Raw genomic sequence first — 20,193 nt, forward strand, 5'->3', positions numbered from 1 at the left:
AAGTAAGTTATTGACGATATTATAATGTTGTGTTTGGTTATTCTCATACAAATGTGTAGAGTGAAGAAATTATTTTATTGGCACATTGAGAAAGAGAGTAGAGCAAAGTGAAAATTTGGCAGGTTCCTGTACGGCCCAGACTGATTAGATATGACTTCTATATATTTCAAAACTCTGAATATGATATGTAGAAGTTTCTTCTTTTACCTTAGCTTTTTATTTTAGATTTTCTAATCTAGGAGTCCTAACATCCATCGCCTCGATCTACCCGTGAAAATCGTCGCTCGAACGTTAAACGCGGTTACATAAGAAAGGAGAGCGTGTCGTGTGTCGCGGTAACCGCAGAACAACCGCGGCGAACGTGTCAGCCGCGCGACCAGGTATATTTAGCAGCGCGCAGGTTGGAATTTCGATAACGCTCGCGAGCCAGAAACCCTCCGCCGCGTCGCTGTATATCCACGGGATACAGCGTGCAAGTATTAATAGACCGAACCGCAGTAAAATTAGAGGCGCCGTAAGGAAACTCATTTCGCGCGGAGAGCACGGATTAACGACCGCCGACACTTGTTGGCTTTTGCCGTGAAGATGGACGGGCATCGACAACGCGACACGTTCCAAGAGTTCCCAAACTCTTTTACTCGTGGTCCAATCGAAAAGAAGTGAAAATATTTTCGCAGAATCTCGACAATCCGGTTTGATTGGGAAACTAACAGTTCAGATGAATGCGGATTTGAGAGGACTCTTCGAAACGTACTTGTAAAATCCGATTGTACGCATTCCCAGGTGCAATCTAAAATTCTGAATGATTGAGTGTCAATGTAATCAAGACACTTCAGCAATCTAGATCGTGAGAAATAGCCGGTTAATCGAGGTGCTATTGTACTATGAAATAACAACGTGGGATCTCTGCGACTCATTGCTTCATTCATATTCTAGCAGTTCGTCACTTTGACTATACCTCCTTCGTCAATGCTAGACCTTCGGTCATTCCGTAAAATAATACCTGGTTCCAACGTATCACTGTTCAGCGCCGAATCCCGTCGCAACTTCGTCATATCCAACGGCGCAATCGCGAGAGGGACGCTCAGTCGGTCAAGCAATAAATTTTTAATATCACTGGCCGGCGATCGATCGATCCGCAAATCCGAAAACTTATTGCCACACGAGTACGTGTCTGTTTCCGCATCGATTTCATCGCTTACTCGTCTCCCACCGTGGATAGAGAGGATTAGACGTCCGTCTTGCCCGCGTCTCGCGATTCGCGGTTGATCTGTGCACCGCGTTTGTGTCGGCGATAATTTAAAAATTGGAGAAAACAACGACGGAGTCGGGGTGGGACATAATTCTCCATGGGTTTTCCATCCAATCCACCTACTCGAGATCGTCTCCAGCCCCTCGGCCCAGCTACCGGCGTGGCAGGAATGAAGCTGATCCGCCACCCTACCGAGAGAAAGAGAGAAAGATACGGTCCGTGCGAACGGTGGAGAGATAGAGGGAGAAAGAGGAAAGAGAAGAGAACGAAGAGAAACGGGGGTTAGGATAGAAGAAAGACGAGGAGAGTAGCATAGCATGGCGGCAGAGTGGAATCCATTTCGAAATTGCGAGCCACCCCGTCCGACCTCTCCCCTACCGACCTCTCTTCCTTCTAGCGCCTTCCCTCAGGAAAATCCACCCTCCTCAAACCCCCTTTTCTCTTCGTGCGCTATCTCCCTCTTTCTTTCTCTCTTTCTCTGCCGTTCCTGCTCCGCTCCCTCCGGAAGGTAGCGTGCTCGCCTCGAATACTGATATCGAGCAAAGTCCTTTTTCCCTTAAACCGAGCAGCCACCAGGAATAATGCATTATACGTACGCGTCTTTCGTCTCGTTCCTCCAGCCACGTTCATCCCCCTCTTCCTCTCTGTTTCTTCGTATATCCTCGTCCTTCCTCCTCCTAGTTTTTTTGGGCTTCGTCTCGACTCTGTCGAGCTCTCGTTTCGCGAAGATGTAACAGGAACGTCTATGATCAGCAACTTCAGTAACGCTCTTTCTCCACGGTAATCTTGAACCGAAGTAGAGAGGACTCTCTTTCAGATGGTCAATGTTTTCTCGATGCATTCCGAAAATTTCGCTTATTCGACGGGATCGTGAATCTTGATCCATGCTTGAAATTTTCGTCGATTGAAGTTAGAAGAGATATGAGTAGGCGATACTATGGACAAGTAGATAAATGGACACCTAGCTTGAAGCCTGATGTGATCATTAGTTCTTCTGTATATTTGACGTATTGTTAAAAAAGTGGATATGTATTGTCTAACTACAGTTTTCTTTCACTATTTTCAAATCGAATAACATACATGACAAAATTAGAACGTGAATATGTAAGAAATACTTGAATAAACGAAATAGCGCTGAGAGAATGAACATGTGATTGAACTAGGTAGACTCGAAGAGCATAGAAGGTTTAAAAGCCATAAACGACGCGTGTTTAAACGGATCTCCGTCTTTGTTTCAGGCGTGTAACGAATTCACCACCCATGTAATGAATCTACTGAGGGAGCAGAGTCGCACCAGGCCGATCACGCCGAAGGAGATCGAGAGGATGGTACAGATCATTCACAAGAAGTTCTCGAGTATCCAGATGCAGCTGAAACAGTCGACTTGCGAGGCCGTCATGATCCTGAGGAGTCGATTCCTCGACGCGAGGTCTGTATTCATCGAAAGTTACCTCGGACCCGGTGTTTTCGTTGCTCCTCGTCAATCTTAATTCCCGCGCAACTAAAAGACTCACGGGAGCAAGAGAGTTTGGGGTTCAACGACAACGCGGGCGCCTGGCTGTAAAACGGCGCGCGAAACTTTCCTTCTGTTGCAGACGCAAGAGACGGAACTTCAGCAAACAGGCCTCCGAAATCTTGAACGAATACTTTTATTCGCACCTCAGTAATCCTTACCCGAGCGAGGAAGCCAAGGAGGAGCTCGCGCGAAAGTGCGGTATCACCGTGAGTCAGGTAAAAACCGGAACGAAGTTTCGTTCCGCCATGATAACTGGAATTTACGCTCGCCGAGGAATTAAGTGACGACCATTATCGGCATGCGGTTATACACGGTTTATTTTTGATCGTTCAACGGATAAATAGATTTGAATGGTACACCTTGTTTCTGAAACATTGTTTCTAACGCGGATTTCGGTTTGAAATATCGGAGTCGAGTAGCGTTTCTTGGCGGAAAAATGGTAAAAGCACAAGCGTGATCATCGGAGAATCGTGAGGCCTCGTTGTTATCCCGGTACTCTTCTCTGCCGTAGGTTTCCAATTGGTTCGGCAACAAGAGGATACGCTACAAGAAAAACATAGGTAAAGCACAGGAGGAGGCGAACTTGTACGCAGCTAAAAAAGCGGCTGGTAAGTTCCGTCCTTCGCCAAATGAGCGACGGGTGTTCCTTGACGAGTTCGTTTCGATAACTTAAAAAAGAAACCGAAAAACAAAAAAGCCGAAGAAAAAGAAAAACGAAAGTAAGCATCAACGACTAGAACCCCATTAACTGAATCCGAACGGCTGTAAGAGGCTCGGCGAGGCGATATTCGATCTGAAAACTTTCGATACTCCGCTTGTGCATCGCCGAGGAAAGAACTCCACACGATCGTGCCGGCCCTTCGCTCGCGTTTAATAGTACCCGGCCCACCTCTTCCGACCCCCCATCCGTCGCGTAATCGTTTATGCATCAGAAATTAGGACGGAGAAGAAATTGCGTCGCGTGGCGGTTCTCATTACTGTAAATCATTACGCGGCTGAGTTACCGCTCATTGTTCGGCTTCGCTGCGCCCAGCGTTATCGCGGCTGAACGATAAATCTTCCGCGCGAAGGGAAAGAAATGATTCACAGGGATCCGCGATCCTCTCTCGCGAACGAGAAACGTTTCTCCTACGACTTCCGATCCTGAATTCGAGAAACAATTCTGATGGTTATGGGATGCTCAGCATCAGCCAGCTGGCTAGCGTCAATTCCAATGTTTAGGGGATACTTCGTATCCAACAATTATCCAGCGACTATCCCAATGTTTAGGGGATACTCGGCATCCTGTAATTGTCTAGCGGTAATTCCAATGTTTAGGGGATACTTAGCATCCTGTAATTGTCTAGCGACTATTCTAATGTTTCGGGGATGTTCAGCATCCTCCATTTGTCTAGCGACAACTCCAATGTTTAGGGGATATTCAACATCCTCCAATTGTCTAGCGCCAACTCCAATGCTTAGGGGATATTCAACATCCTCCAATTGTCTAGCGCCAACTCCAATGCTTAGGGGATGCTCAGTATCGTCCAGTCGTCCAGCAATAACTCCAATGTTTAGCAATTCGAAAATAGGGGATGCTTCTGACGAAGCCGCATCATCTCCCGCTGTTCGTTCCCTGTATTTACCTTGCCGCGCATTCCCGCGGAAATTAGGAGAAAAATGCCGGGTTGGTTTTCTCGGAGAAATTCCTGGCATTCGCGGGACTCGCCGCTCTCTCGCAATTACGCGCGCACTTCCCTTAACTACCGAGGCGTTTCTTTATTTTAGAGAGCACGGCCAGATATTTTTAACTTACCAATTGCGCGTCGGAGGAAGCACGGAGCGATGGGGACGCGGAGGAGAAGAGGGTTGCTGGGAAGGGTGCGGACGAGATGCCGGAGTTCTCGCGTTTCTTTCGACGCCCAGCGCGGAACGCGTGGGCGCGCGCGATTGTGTGTGTCGGTCTTTCCTCGGCCACGCTTCCGGTGAACGCCGCTAGTCGTCCCGTAATTAAAGAAACGGAATTCCAGCGATACCGGCGTCCGGGACCGGCATTTTCGCTCGACGTCGCTTCTCGCGTGTCGAAATAAAAATTGTTCTCGCGTCGCTGCCTCGCGCGCCCGAGCTAATCGTCTCTCGCAGCTTCTTCGCTGCCCAATGATGAATTCTTCGTCGCCTCGACGATCCGTGATCCACGTGGAAGTGAGAAGCCATTCGTTTTCTCTCACGCACCAATGGAAACCAATCGAGACCGATTCTTATCGAACATCGGACACTATTCAACGATACATTTGCCGGTCTAGATAATCAGTGGCGGTCGCACGGGAATCGCGCGTTCTAAATTCTCTGAGTAAGTCGGGGATAATCGCAGGAAGAGAGACCAGTTTCGATATTTTCAAATAAGATCAATTTTTATATTAAAACTACTAGGTGTAAATGAGCTATGAAATCTGAAGAAATGTACTTTTGTTGATTAATAATTGTTCAGTAGTTCCACGGAAACACTATCAACGTATCCCAGACTTACCCCTTCTTCAATCCGTCCACCGTTGTCCGCGTCTCTGATTCAAACGATACCGTAGTTTCTCGCAAGAAATCGAACGCAACGCCACTGGTTACCAATAGGAACGGATGCAAAACGGGCTGGCCCGAGAGAGAAAAAGAGCTTTCGAAAGCTCGTGAGACGGACGAAATGTATCGGTCAGGCGGATGAACTTAAAAGACGCACCCTCGAATTTTGTATGCACCGCGATTGTTTCTACAGCAGCTTTTGCAGGAGCGTCGCCGTACAGTATGGGTGGTGCAAGCCAAGGCACCCCGACGCCGATGATGTCGCCGGCGCCTCCCGGCGGGCCGCAGGACATGGCCGGATACGGGATGGGCATAAACGGTAGCGACTACGGCTCGCAACCGTACAACGACGGCTCGATGGGCTACGATCCTATGCACCAGGTAATCGTCAATGCTTCACTCACCACTATAGATTTTCCCCGTAGTCGGCGTCAATTGCCTCGCTTTCTTCAATATATATACATATATATATAATTCGTATATACATCCCCTATGCATTCTCTGAGCATGTGCTGGATTCTTTTCTGATAACGCTTGCTCCCATCGGAGTTTCGAGGGACCATATCCTTCTGGCTCGAATTGAATGGAAAGAAATGAAGAATCATCATATACACGCGGCCGCGGTTTCACCGGAACTCGCCGAGCGAAAGACAACGGAAAGCAAAAGCTTCTTTCCTCTTCGCGATTGTATGAAAGAACTCTGTCGCAGCACTCGATTTCCATCCATTTTCAAGCCGGTTCATCTCCGTAAAATGCATGCGCATCTCACCGCATATTCACACATCTTGCGAGACTGGACGTTTGGATAGAAGAGCGCGAACGAGAGAAAGAGAGAAAGAAGGAGTGAGAGAAAGAGTGAAAGAGAGAGGATGAGCAGGAATGAGGAGAGAGGAGACGAGAGTGGGCAACGGTGGTGGATGGAGAGGGTGTGCACGCAGCATCTGTGAAATTGAGTTTCGCGCTCGCGCTCACGGTGCACGGTGATTTACCGCTTGAATATTAAATATTTCGAGTACCCTTCGCCGAGATCCGCGGAAGTGTAAACGTTTCTTTGACGGGATTCTTAAGATTCGATGGCCTTTAGCTGTTAACTTGAAAAGTTAACGAGTAGACTTTTCACTTTTTAACCCTTTGAATGAAAGAATCTAACTGTGCAAACATCAAAATTTCAGTACACAATTTTCTATGCAACAAATTTTAATATTTTCGGAAATCCTCGTTCACAATATTTAAGCTTGCTCCAGATTAAGCTTTTCGAGGTTACGTTCAATCCTATCGGAAAATCAACCTTGCAGTTAAGCGATCGGACCCGATCGGTGCAACACCGTGCGCGGAGCGCAGCGCTCGAGCGAATGTTTCGTGTGGGGTCTAAGGATGCGCTCTCGCGTGTCTCTAGACGGCGAGTGGATGAGCGTGTTGCGTTGGAATATACATTGGATATAGGGCTGGGTTAGATGCGCTGTTGTTGGCCCATAAAGGATGGACTTAGAAGGGGGCGGTCTGGGTTAGAAGCCGGGTAGAGGAGCGTCAGGTTTGCGCACGCGGCGAACCAGCAGCAGCCGGTAGCATAAGGGTTGCTTAGTATGCATTGGAGTTGCTAAGTCACTTTTTAGGTAGGGCTGCTCTCTCACATATTAATGGACTCTGGTAGGTGCGCGGCCGTGCTTCTAACGAGCTGCCTCTATTCGGCCGGTACGAAACGCAACGGAACCTGCATCCTTCGGAGATCCAATTTCCTCGTGTATCCGACACGGACACGCGCATACAAAGACGATAGAGTCGCCTTGGATCTCGTTGCTACGCTTCGGACGGCTCTCGACTGACTAAGAATTAATCCTTCAAGGATGTCGCCCAGTTCCTTGTTTCTTTGGAACTATTGTTCTTTTACATATATCACTGTACTGTATTGATAACATAGATTTCTTGATGCTTCTAATCTTTAATTCTACGAGGTAGAAGATGACAGTTCAGTAGATGAAGAAAATAGAGTTAATATATGATTCATATCTTTAATTCTAGAATTTGAAAAGAATGATAATTCAGTAGATTAAAGAATGAAGTACCTGAAAAGTTAATTGGCTTCTTGGCTCGCGTGTAGTCCCATTCTTGAAGAACATAGCTGTGTCGAGGGTTAAACGAATGAAACGGTGCATCGTGTCGGTCTCTAGGATTCCTCGAAATCGGTAAATCATTCCGACATGCAATTTCATCGGTGTCATGCGGTAAAGAGTGACGGTTGGATTAAATTCGCGCGAGAACACGCGAGACACGGGGTTCGTTCATGGCCAGCTTTCGAATGTTCGCTGCGGTATTTCTGATTCGCGGATTAAACGTTCGTCTTGTCGATACACGGGGACCGGTTGTCGATACACTTCGCATCGCGGATATTGCTGTGCGCGTTACACACGGTTCGTTCGTCGCAAAACGCGTTTCGAATGCTTCGCCTTTGATTAACCCTCGGACGGCACGCCTCTTTAATGATTTCGTTGATGTATCTGGGACCATTTGAATCCTCGCTTATTGATTCTTCTAGACTAATACGTCCACTTCTAATCTGGCTCCATTTGAATCCTCGTTTATCGATTCTTCTAGAATCTAATATGAATATCTATACCGTGGATCTTTGCATGTTAAATAACGAAAAATAAACTTCAATGAAATATCCAATGGAATTACTATTTTAAACGAATTGTAACTTTGACTAAACGTAACAGTTCATACAAATGAGTCTTCAATCTGTAATTACAATACATAATTACAATTTTTGGAACCAATCCTCAGCAACTGAGGCTCCGATGATCGAAACCGACCACGTTTCGAATAAAACGCTTCTCGCGGTCGTTCCTCTCGATCATCTTCCTTCATATCGTGTTCCCATTGCCTCGGCGCCTTCTTCATTACCGTTGCGTTTCCGTAAAACCGGAGAATCCGCTAAGAGAACCTGTAGAAGTTGGCAAGAAAATTAATTTCGCGGTTCATCCGGTTTAGCCGTGCACGGTTGCCAGGCCCCAAGAGTGAGAAAACCCGGGTGCCGAAATGAAGCGACTAAAATGCATGCTCCTACCTTAGCCGCCGCCGCCGCCGCCGTTGCGTTTTCGGATCGCCTCCTCCGACACTCGTTTCGTTTCCCGGGTTCGTTTTCCGTTCGGCTACGTCTCGAGGCTCTCGCCTATTCTTCACTTCCTTCTCGTTACCGTCGAACGTCGAGGAATTTCCTCGAGTCGAAGTGCAGCGGTGATCGTTAGCCCCGCGCTCTCTCAGCTTTTCGTTTCGAATCGCCGCCGATACGCACGTGTAACGAAACAAATCGAGTTTTCGAGGGAGAACTTCGAGAACGATAGTCTTTCGACCGCGCGACGGTTCTTCGTTCGCTATTGATGCCATTGGTTTGTTGCTGGACGTTCAGAATTCGGGAAAATCGGGCGGGCTCGACGACAGTGGCTCTGAACAGCTTACGCTACTCGTGAAATCGGTTTAGGTTGGCGCGAGTAGGCGCTGGTAAAAGGAGAGTCCAGTCGGAGATACGATGAACGCTCTCGCTGCTGCAGCTGGCACTAACGTTTCCGTAATCGCATACACATAACAACCCAAACAGAGCAAACAGAATTACAAACAATTGCTTGCACGCGGTTATACGAGCACCAAAAGATGTATCCTCCTTCCGCGCGTCGGTCGATCCTAACACGCGCCCGTTCGACCGGCCGTAATTCTCTCCTCCAAGTTTTACTTAACTCTCTTGTCTCTTGGTGTTTCATTTTGTTCCTTTGTTTTTATTTTTCTTCATTGTCCATTTATCTAGTTTTGTTATTGTTACATTTGTTGTTTTATTTTTCTTCTTCTTGTCGCAACACCGTTTCCTAATCGCTGCTGGTACTACCTGCCGCGTCTAACACGACGAAATCAACGAGAAGCAAAGAACTGTGTTTGTTGCAACGGAAATTGAGGCGCGAAGTGCCTAACAAACGGGTGCTCGTGCAATTTCCATCCGTGCGCGTGTTTTCCTGTTCGCTTAGTTCGTTTTCTTTTTCCTTTTGTTTCGGCCCGATACAGCGAAAGAATTAAAACTGAGAAGGGCTCGTTGGTTCCGGAACCTTTTTCTTTTTTTCTTTCGACCCACGTTTCGTTTCCGTTTCTTTTTTCTGTTTGGCTGAACGACGAAACGAGAACAAAAACAAAAAGACGAAACGCGTACACCGACGGCTGCGCTTTTTCGGGCGCATTGTCACAAGCACAGTTCACACGGGCCCCGGCACCTTGTATAATACCGTTTTCGATTGGTCGTCTGTTCTTTGGTCTCTTCTATTTTCCGTCATTTTACGAACACGCGCGCGCGATCTTGAAACGCGATCTTCGTCGACGGACCGTCCATCCCTTTACGCGACGCAACACAACGATCGAATCCGAGATTCGAATTCGAACCTCGTTGACACGCGACGCCTTCTGCACTGGTAAACTCGTTAACCTCTTCGAAACAGAGAAGCAAGCAGAGGCGATTTTAATCATCGATGTAATGCAAAATCTAGAATTTGAATCCAACAATGAAAGATCAAAATACATATAAATTTAATTAAACACTTAGAAAAATTGAAATCAAAATAACAATTTCCTGCTTGATAGTTCGAAACATCGAAATTGGTCTGCTTTTCTTAATTTTCAAAATGTCCTCGACAACGTCACATCTATCTCCCAAAATTCTCTATATTCCGCGACGAATGCGTATCCTTAAAGAGATTCAGCATGGATCTCGGTTCCGCGTTTCCCTTGTAAAAATCGCGTCGGTCAAAGAAGATGAACGGTCCGTCGGCTCGCGAGATCGGCCCGCTCCGTCGAACGGAGCCGAAAGCTGTTGATTCGCGTCGCCCCGTTTGAATTTACTTGAGTTTTTTCTCTTGGCGCAGATGAAACGAAATTCTTAGAAGGCGACAGAGAGTGAGCTATCTAATAAAAAAGAACGAAAGAAAGAGAGAAAGAATAGAAAAAATAGACATCTAATCAAAGTGCACAAATTAGAAAGAAAAGAAAGAAAGGAAGGAATGTCTAACGATGAGAGAAAGAACGACACGCGCGTAGACGCGCGAGGGAAAGCAACAACGGGAAAAGCAGGACGTGACGAGGGAGAAACGATAGAAAATAAGACTAGAAAATCGAGGGTTTAAGATCCCTCGGCTCTTTTGCGCTTCCTGTTCGCGTCCGTAGCGAGCCGGTGTCGCGCGAAGCGCAAAGGCCACCTGTCCTATATACTCGCCGTCGATTTTCGTTGGGCGTGCAGCTTTCCCGAGGGTGAGGGAGGATCGTTTCTCGCTGGGATTAGAAGTCGACGAGCCGGCCAGTGGATCTCCAAATGCTTCGTTGCAACAAGCACAGCTCTCTTTCCCTCGAACGGAACTGGAGCCGAACGTCTCCCACGAATTTCGAGCGAGAAGACGCGCCTCTAGGCTTCGTGTTCGGTCAAACTCGCGGGCGCGCAGCGATCGCGTCCACCTTCGTCGATAGTGCAATATACGTTACAAGGACTCGCGAGGCGGCGTTTTCATCGACGTTTCGAACCCCGATTTCGATCGTCGCTTATCCGCTGCGAAGGAACCAGGCGAAAGATAACGTTGCTGGTCACCGCGGTGCTCGGTACTACAGCGTTCGTCTTCGAACTGATCTGTAGGTGAAGATCTCGCCGAGTGTGCAATAAGATTTCGATAGTGGCCCTTCCAGTGGCGAGGGAAGCCTTGGGCAGCTCGTTCGCCAGGTTCTCGGGTCGGGAAGAACGCGCGGGGATGCGTGCCGATTCGATGAGAAGATGCAGTTTTCGCGGCCGTGTTTTTAGATTTGATTAAGGACGTGTACTTCTTTGTTGTGTACAGGTTTCGGTCTCTTCGGATCGAGATCCGAAGTATCTGTATGTTTTTAACGCTAGAAGTACCAAACAGTCAAATGGAATGGTCTGTATTTTATTGAAATTTGAAGAGTGTTTATTGCGATTTCAGTTACTCCTATTTTGGAGTGATTATTGATATATTAAATTTTATATATTAAAGTATATATTAGATATTAAATTTGTTTGATATATTAAAGAAACCTTTTTATCCATAATCCGTCTGGTGGTTCTAGCGTGATACGAGAACGTTTCTACAGGAAAAGATGTTTTTCTGAAAGGTAGCCGATGCTAGTTTTGAACGGAATATAGCGTATTTTCATCGCAGCGATATCGAAGGAAAGATCCGTTTTTATAGTAGAATTCGATATCTTTTAGAGAAATATTCTTTTATCCGGGAAACTCGATCGTGTCGTTAAGAACATCGGAGATATCTAAGGTTCCAGTTCGAAGTGACTCACCCTGTATAATAGCATGCGAACTCGAGCAGACGTACGGTGTGGCGCGTTCCTCCCGTGGACCGCCACCACTATGCAAATGCATCCTCGAAGAACGCACCGCGCGGTTTCCCGTTGCTCTCGTATGGCCATCGATACTTAATCCTGGAGTATTTTTTACAGGCAGTCCCGCGGTATACCGTGCAACACGTGCAGTCACACGCAAATATTCACGCGCACGTATTCTTACACGTCCAAACGTAACACGTATCCGCGATGCATAAAGGAATTAACGCAGGTCAGGAGAGTTGTTCACGGATGAATGATAGATCATTCGAAAGACATCTTCGTGGCATGCATGGCTGCACGTAGAATTTAAGTTTATATGTGTATCATGGTTCTACGCAAGTAGTACGTGTGTGCGTTCATCAATATTCTTTTATTCTCACGTTTTTGTTTTGTTTTTTTATGTTTTTTGTTTTGTTTCTTGTTCTGCGGGTCGATTGGCTGGGGTTTTTATTATTGGGTGAATAGATAAAAGGCGAGAGAAAGACAGCGAGGATCAGAGAGAAAGAGAGAGAGAGAGAGAAAGAGAGAATGGAAGAGGTGAGATGTGAAAGGGGACGGATGACAGAGAAACTTCATTATTTTAGTTCGTTGTGCAGAGTTCTAAATTTTTCGCGTAGACAAGTAGAGAATAGGCGTTGGTTCCTTGCATTGGCGGATTGGAATGAAAGGATTTTCTGGTTTCATTCGGAGCGTTCGCGCTCCTCTTCCGCCTAGCCATTCGAAATCTGTCGCCCGGAGTCATCGCACCGAAGAAATCCTTTCACGCTCGTAACGGGAATCGACGCACATCCCGCGAAGAAAGTTGATTAATTTTTCCATAGGATGAACAGTCGCCCGGGAAAGTCGATGTCCCGGTACGAGCACGCCGGCCAATCCAAACAGCCCGCGCTTAAGTTAGACTCCGACACTCGCGTCTCATTTTCTTGATACGGTCGAACCTCGTTGAATGGGATCGCGGGGGAAGGGAGGAGATCGTCGAGTCGTAGAGTAAAAGAAGTTTAACAAACGAAAATTCGACTTGCAAGGGTTTTGTAAGAAGACAGTAGAGTCGGTGATCCTATAAAATTGACTTCTACGCAAAAGCAACTTTCGACTTGTGAAGGTTCTTCTCGGTTCGTGTCGTAGAAAACTTTACGAGTCATGGAGGTTCGACAGTATTTTTCTCATGTATATCGCGAATTCGAGCTAGAACACGACAATGATCTGTCTGTGCTAACAAAAAAGTGCGTAAAGAAAGAATGAAAAGTAAAGTCAGTAATATAGTAGAATGAAAAGAAAGACATAGAAAGAAATTTGTTGTGACGAAGGCGAGGCTTAGCGACCGACGAACACGCAATTTTGTCGCCACCAGTTGGGGATAAAAGAGCGCAGACGGGTTAGAGAATCAATTGCAGGTAATTTACAAAAAAAAAAAAAACGAAAAAAAGAAATAATCGCACACGCGCACGCAAAAGATCGTGTATAAAAACAACAAACGCAATGACGCAGGGCAAGGCATTGGCTGGGGGGCCAGGCGCGACGGGATGGATGCAACAACGCGAAGCGGTGCCGGAATTTCCACCGCTCCACGATTCAGCGGACTCTGATTCCGACCGAGAGAATGAGAAACGGCCGCGCGTCTAAAATTACTTTTGGAAGCGCGCGAGCTAGCACGGTAACGATACTAATAGAAAGGAAGCAAAAGCCTGCGAAAGCAAATACCGGAAAAATACCGAGCAGAGAGAAAGAGTGTATATGTCAGGGAACGAGCTGAGACAAAGGTATACCATCGGCGGACACAATAAGAAAAACCTATTGACACCGTACACGCTCCACCTACACACACGTATACAAACATACACACGCGGTATATATACGATATACGCGCACCTCCGAGCCACACACGAGGAGATAATGTTCGTTGGTGTTCCTGCGATATAAAATAGTAAACGTTAGTTTCCGGTTTTCGAACATTTATTCCCTTTTTTCGTCGAGGGAGAAGGGCAAGCACGCGAAAGACGCGGGCTCCGCCATTTTCCGTGTAGAACGGACTTCGAGTAGCTTCGGCATGGCGGCGGCCATGTTGTCGCAGCAACCGTCCACCTGTGATCTTCGAAGGCGAACCGTCGATTCCGGCGTCGTTCGATCGCGAATCTAATCGGCGAATCGGTTTCACGGGAACGGAACCTTTTTTTCTAATTCGTAAACCGCGTCTTTTTCGCTTGTCCTTTGATCTTGATGCTTGATCTTGCCTTATCGAGTGACCGTGCACTAGCGTACAAGCGACGTATGTACGACGGATTTTAACGAGCATTTAACGGGAAGAGGGGTAGGAAGATGGTGAAAATGAATGTGAGAGAGAAAGAGAGAGAGAGTGAGAGAAAGGAAAAGGGAGAGAGGGAGAGAGAGAGAGAGAGAGAGAGGGCGAGAGAAAGTGCGGGAGAGAGCGAGGGAGAGAGTGGAGAAATGCCAGCGTACGATGGAAAATCCGTAGGCCTATGTGCTCCTAAGAATGTAGGTTCGCTTCTCTTTTAAGACAATATAAAACGGCGTACGGGCGCCTAGCTAAGGAGAGAGAGGGAGAGAGCGTACACGAACTTGTTCTTATACATACGCTACTTATACATACACACAAAACACAAAAATATATACACAGAGAGAAAGAGAGAGAAAGAGAGACACGCATAGATAGTTTTATAGCTTGTACAGATATTTTTATTCTTTCTCCTGCCCCCCCCCCCCCTATGTTTTCTTTCGCGTACCTCTTATGATTTGATCTTTTAAAAAGAAAACAATTTTTTAAAAACAACTTGACATCGTTTTGCAACGATCCTTGACATCGTGTTACGTATCCTTCCGCTATGATATACGTCTGACACACACATTCTTGCGTAGCGTAATTTTGATTGCTGGGCACGGATTTAAACGAACGCGACCTATATACATATATAAATATATATATTATATATAAAATATATATACATATACACATATATTTTTGTAACGTTTTAACGTTATCCTTTCGAGAACACACGACGGGAGTATACTTATTACGTCAAGGAAACTTGTACTTTGTCGTTGCAGATTTTTCAGCGATCCTTTCTTCGTGTTCTACTTCTTCTTGTTCTTCTTCTTGTTCTTCTTCTTCTTCTTCTTCATCTTCTTCTTCTTCTTGTTCGTCTTTTGTTTTTTTATTCTTTTTTTTCGTTTTTTAAATCTAATCCCAGCACGGGTGTATCGTGTAATGCTAGCGAATGTTCCCTACGTTCGATCTATTATAATTTAAGTCTCGAGTTTTTAAGTTTTAGCTTCGACCAGTATATATTTATATATATATATATCTATATAATTTGCAACGTCTCACGTTATGCGTGCTGATTTGTTCCCATTCGTTTCGACACGAGGACACCGTTCGTTCGTTCGTTCGTTCTTGTACAAATACGCATCTTTTCGAACCTTTTTTGCCTTGCCTCCCGGAAATTTAATTTATTCGTGTCGAAAATTGGCAATATCGGATCGGCGCGTGTCCTCGTCCGAATGAAGCGAGTGCCGTGTAACCCTTTTGTTACGTTGAAAAATTGTGTGCATGATTGTACCCACGAGCGAACAGAGAGAAATCGAGGTTGAACTTCTCCCATTTCTCTTCCGCCCCCCGCCCCGCTATTTTCTCCTCTTTTTTTTTTGTAAAACAACGATTCAGCACGAGAGCTCTTATTAAAAATTCGTTCTCCTCCACCATGCCTTTTTTCTGTTTCTGTTAATCTCATCCACCCGACACACGCGGCGTCGAATCCAGGCTGTCAGCGCCATTTTTGATTCCCGGGTCGAGCCTCGTTCTTTTTTCCAAAAGCGCGGGAACAAACGAAAGATAGACAAGAATCGCCGTTAACGTTAATCCCTCGACGTTAAATTCACGCGAATTCGGGAGAGGAATCGCGCGGGGGCGCGAGTGATCGAACGTCGAAGGCGGATTTTTATTGGTATCGCGCTTTTTCTGGGCGAGCGGAAGCAACCGTAGCTTTTCAAAGCATCGAACAACAATGAAACAGAGAAAAAAGAAGTAGGGGGGAAAAATAGAAAATCCCCGGATACAACTGGATTCGACACTTGAAATATACGATTGCGCCTGTCTACCCTTAGTTGGTCGTGCGTACGTAGGTACTACATATGTATTGTGTGTACGTATAATACGGGAAAAAGAAGAAAAAAAAATTTATATTCTGTACTTTCGTATCTGTGTAACCTCGTGTGGATCACCATCACGATGATGATAACACTTTCCTACCGGTGCAGAGACATACGAAGGATTGCGTGGAAAGATGGTTCCGACCAAGTTCTCTGTCGACCGTACGCGTGCATGAACGGTCGCCCGGCGAAAGGTCCTGTTCACCGAACAAGAACCGGTTGTCAACGGAAACTGGTGTCTAGGGAAAACTCGATTAACACTAGAACTACCGGACGTGTAAAGAAACCCATTTTGAATTCATTCTTATAGAATTTCTGAAGAAATGCGTACGCTCTTCCGAGAAATTCTACGACAAACAGGTTCGCCGATGTGCATTCCGGAGCACAAACCAATTGAAATCTTATGATATGAAATGCATTCTTATAATTCGTACGAGGAAGTACGTATTAGGCAACTCGATTGCTCGCTAGTTCCAGTGTTAAACGATGGAGAACCAGTGAAAAACAGAGAAAAATGGAGTCGAGTCCCGTGTAGCCGCTGTTTTCCGTGCGACTGGCCGAGAGACGATCACGCACGCGTACACGGCCGGTGCTGTTTGCTTTCAGGAGCTGTCGCCTTGAAATACTTAGAGGAAATCGCAAAGAAGAAATACTCGCAAAACAGACAATTAACCGAGATCTCGTAAATGATGAAGGAGTGCGTTACGCGTGTAGGACGATGCGTCGCGAGAGAGCGATGCTCGCGCAATCCGATCACCTCACTATCTGTGATCCGAGGCTCGCCTCTTAGTGGGCGGGTAATACGAACGAAAAAAAAACAAACAAACAAAAATGATAAGCAACAAAGAGAAAAAAAGAAAGAAAATCGATATTAAGCTATTAACGTTATGTAATAGATATTCTTCGGGCGAGAGAAGCGTTCACGCGTTCTCGACGCGCGCGACAAGGGGAGAAAGGAAACCGTGCGATTTTGTAGAGACACAAGGTTCGGCGAGGATCTCTCTCTCTCTCTCTCTCTCTCTCTCTCTCTCTCTCTCTCTCTCTCTCTCTCTCTCTCTCTCTCTCTCTCTATCTATCTATCTATCTCTCCCCCCCCCCCCATTTCTCTCCTGTCTGATTCTCTCTCTGTCTGTCTCTCTCTCTTTTTCTCTCTCTTTCTCCCTCACTTTCTCTCTCACTTTCTCTCTGTCTCTATTTCTGTCTGTCTTGAGTGGCTGTACCGATGGCAAGCTCTAACGATCCTGACGTGTAATAGGGTTCACGCTACGAGAGAGACTCGGCCTGAAACATGAGGAATTGCGCAGCGTGGAATTAAGACGGGAAGATAGCACGAAATCGGCGAAAAGTCGAGGAATCGGCTCCCAGGAAACGGCGGAAAATTTTCCGTCGCACTTCCTCCGGTGCCTGTTTCCACGCTCGTGTTTTTTCTACCGTTGGACTGGCTGCCGGTGGTCTAGATTGCCGGTTTAGCAGGAAGAAATGTTCGGAGATCATCCTTTTATTGATCGTGATACTGTTTTCTATAATATACCGAGTTTCCACATTCTGGGTTGAATGCGACTTGAATCGAGCCAAGATGATTAGTAATTTTATAGTAGAATCACCGTGTAGCAAAATTTTATTTAGACAATTGGTGATTTGCTGATGTAGTACATTGCATTTAGTATCACGTTGATACTTTGTCATTACCTTAATGTCTTAATTGTTATTCAAATCGTTTACCTTTTCGCGCGTGAAACGTCGGACGATGTTTCTTTATCTTCGATTGGGGACATTTTTCTCCTGATCACGCAATCCAGACCACTGTGATCCAGTTGATCGAGCAGCGCCGGGTTCCTCCGCGTTCCTCCTCTTATTCGCCGTGTTCCTGGTTTCTCTTCTCTTTCTCTTCTCGTACGGAGACGTGTCGCGTTGCCCGATGACCGAGCGTGAACGCTTCTGTGCATCGATGCCACCTTTTCTTCCCGTTCCGCGATGGCCCCGATCCTGGCCGAAGGATACGCGAAAAGACAGCGTTGAACGGAAGCGGCCGCGATAACATACTGTTGGTAAGGGGACGCGATAGAGAGAAAGACGAAAGCGGTACTGAAGGAGCACGAAACGGGAAACAGAACAGAAACGAAGCAATGGTCCTGCGACACAACACTAATGTATACGATTTTTCAACATGGAAATATTATATATTGTAGCTATACATATAGAAGTATATAAAAGAGAATAGTACATAGGCAAAAAAAAAACTGTAACGGCTAAGTACATCACTGTAACGACGATGCTAATTAGTAGGACAAAAATTTATTTTATTATTATTATTCTTAATATTATTATTATTACTATTATAATAATTATTATTAACATTATTATTATTATTATTATTATTACTATTGGTACTTCTATCAATTATTATTGACGTTATGACTATTATTATTTTATGTATATTATTATTATTATTATTATAATTATTGATATTTGCGGTTACCGCATTGCAATTGTATTATTGTCACATCGACGGCGATTATTAATATTACGAATGTATGGAAAATTTATTATCACGTTCGTTCGTTGAACGTGTTTATTTTTAAAGGCAGACGATTGTACGCTGAACGATTTCTGTCGATCTATTATTTTTATTATTATTATTATTATTATTATTATTATTAATATTATTATTATTGATTACTGATTGTCGACGATTTATTGTAATGAATTGCGGCTCGACGATTTATTACTTAGCACGTAGGCGGAAATGAGAAGATATCCATTTATTGTATAAACGAAGACGCGAGACGAAGGCGAGAATTACGAGTATCCTCCGGAAGATTAGGTGATTAAATTCTGTTGTTAAATAATATGTCGCGGGTGAAACGATGGGCTGAAAATCGTCTATTGAGAAACGCGCGGTGTCCCGTTTTTCTTTTTTCTTTTTTCTTTTTTTTTTGAAATTTCGTAACGCCGGCCGATCGTTCTATTCTCCCCTCCTTTCCCCCCTTTGCTCCCATGGGTCGCGGTATTCCGATTCTTTCTTCGTTGCCGATTGAACGCTACGACGATCCCCGCAACGTTTCACAGGCGAGCCGAATGAAGAACGCGTTAAACGTTCTCAAGAGTCAATTGTTCAGCTGATTTTTTCGCCAACCATGCGACCAGTACAAGTGCGTTTCGGCACAGCTAGTATACGAGAAAAGAGCGCCCGGAGTTCGCGGTGAGCGCGCCCCCGGGCGCCCCCTTATTAAGCTCTACCTAACATTTAATAAAAAGAAATGAAAAAAAAATAACGAGTCAAAAGAATACGAGGTCGATAAGACGACGATGACGACGATGACGACGACGACGACGACGACGCGAGAGAAAAAGAAAAAATAAGGAAAGAAAAGAATAAGAAGAAATAACGTTTAACATTTATGGATACACGATATTAAGATATTATATATTCATATTCCTCGCTCCCCCTCTCCGCTCGATCCTTTATCTCCGATCGTCCATGTTTCGTTTAAGGAGTAACCGGCGCGAGAAATAAAGCCGTGAAATTTACACGAGGCGGAACCCCGACGCCGGTTTAATTAACTGCATTTATTGTTTCTTCACCATTGAGCGAGGTTTCAACTTGCTTTTCTCGGATATTTGACGAGAGGAAGCGCCGTTTTTTATATACACGATTCAATCTATCGAGCAACGCGTTACTCAATGAACCAGGAATCCGTTTTTGATCACACGTTTGTCCGGTGATTCGAAGCTCAAGATTGTTAAAGAGACTTTTCACGGAGAAGAGATTTTATTCAGAATGTTCCCGAACACTATTTCCTCCCTATGGTGAAAGATAGAAAAGAAAGAAAAAGAAAATGTTACATATATTCTTCGAAGAAACGGAAAGGAAGTTGAAGTCACGTCTCGATGCGCGCGACAGTATACCACAGAAATCATTGTATCAACTAAAATCATGGTAAACTTAATAAAACGCTCAGAAATAATATCAGTTCCATCGATACCGAGTGTTTCTTTACTATTGCTCACGAGGGATTCCCTTTTCCGTATCGTTTTATTTCTTCTTCATCTTCGACGCATCTGAAGTACAATCATTTTCTTACTCTTTATCTGTTTCATTGGATGCAATCATTTTTAAACGTTTATCTCTTGTGTTCTGTGTATGTTCAATATCGATAAACTGTTCGACAATAAAATATACGTTTCGTATTAAACGAGTGTTACATTTTTTGTAAGAAGACCTGTATGGTTAAATATTTAAAAAGATCTCGAACGATTGTAGCGACATCTTAACATCAATGACGGTTTCTTATTGAACTCTGCTATAAACTGTTTTATCGATAACCTAGCTCTGTTA

At 45.1% G+C, this 20,193-nt stretch overlaps 1 protein-coding gene across 6 annotated transcripts in view; it reads left to right on the forward strand.

Annotated features, from left to right (window-relative positions):
* Positions 1-19,839, forward strand: part of exd (PBX homeobox extradenticle) — a 58,526-nt gene extending 38,687 nt beyond the window's left edge. The window contains exons 5-10 of one of the 6 annotated variants that reach the window (XR_012999747.1): positions 2,491-2,681; positions 2,848-2,983; positions 3,280-3,376; positions 5,512-5,699; positions 13,179-13,450; positions 16,461-19,839. Coding sequence is in view for 5 of the 6 variants with exons in the window: in XM_076372320.1 (XP_076228435.1) it covers positions 2,491-2,681; positions 2,848-2,983; positions 3,280-3,376; positions 5,512-5,699; positions 13,179-13,313 (747 nt within the window). In the remaining variant the exon portion in view is untranslated. Of the gene's footprint in view, positions 1-2,490; positions 2,682-2,847; positions 2,984-3,279; positions 3,377-5,511; positions 5,700-10,216 lie in introns of all 6 variants that reach the window. The other 5 variants (XM_031985003.2, XM_076372320.1, XM_076372323.1 and 2 more) reach the window with 5 other exon arrangements.
* Positions 19,840-20,193: the final 354 nt, after the last annotated feature.

This window comes from Nomia melanderi, chromosome 11 (assembly GCF_051020985.1).
Source record: "Nomia melanderi isolate GNS246 chromosome 11, iyNomMela1, whole genome shotgun sequence".
Taxonomy (NCBI): domain Eukaryota; kingdom Metazoa; phylum Arthropoda; class Insecta; order Hymenoptera; family Halictidae; genus Nomia; species Nomia melanderi.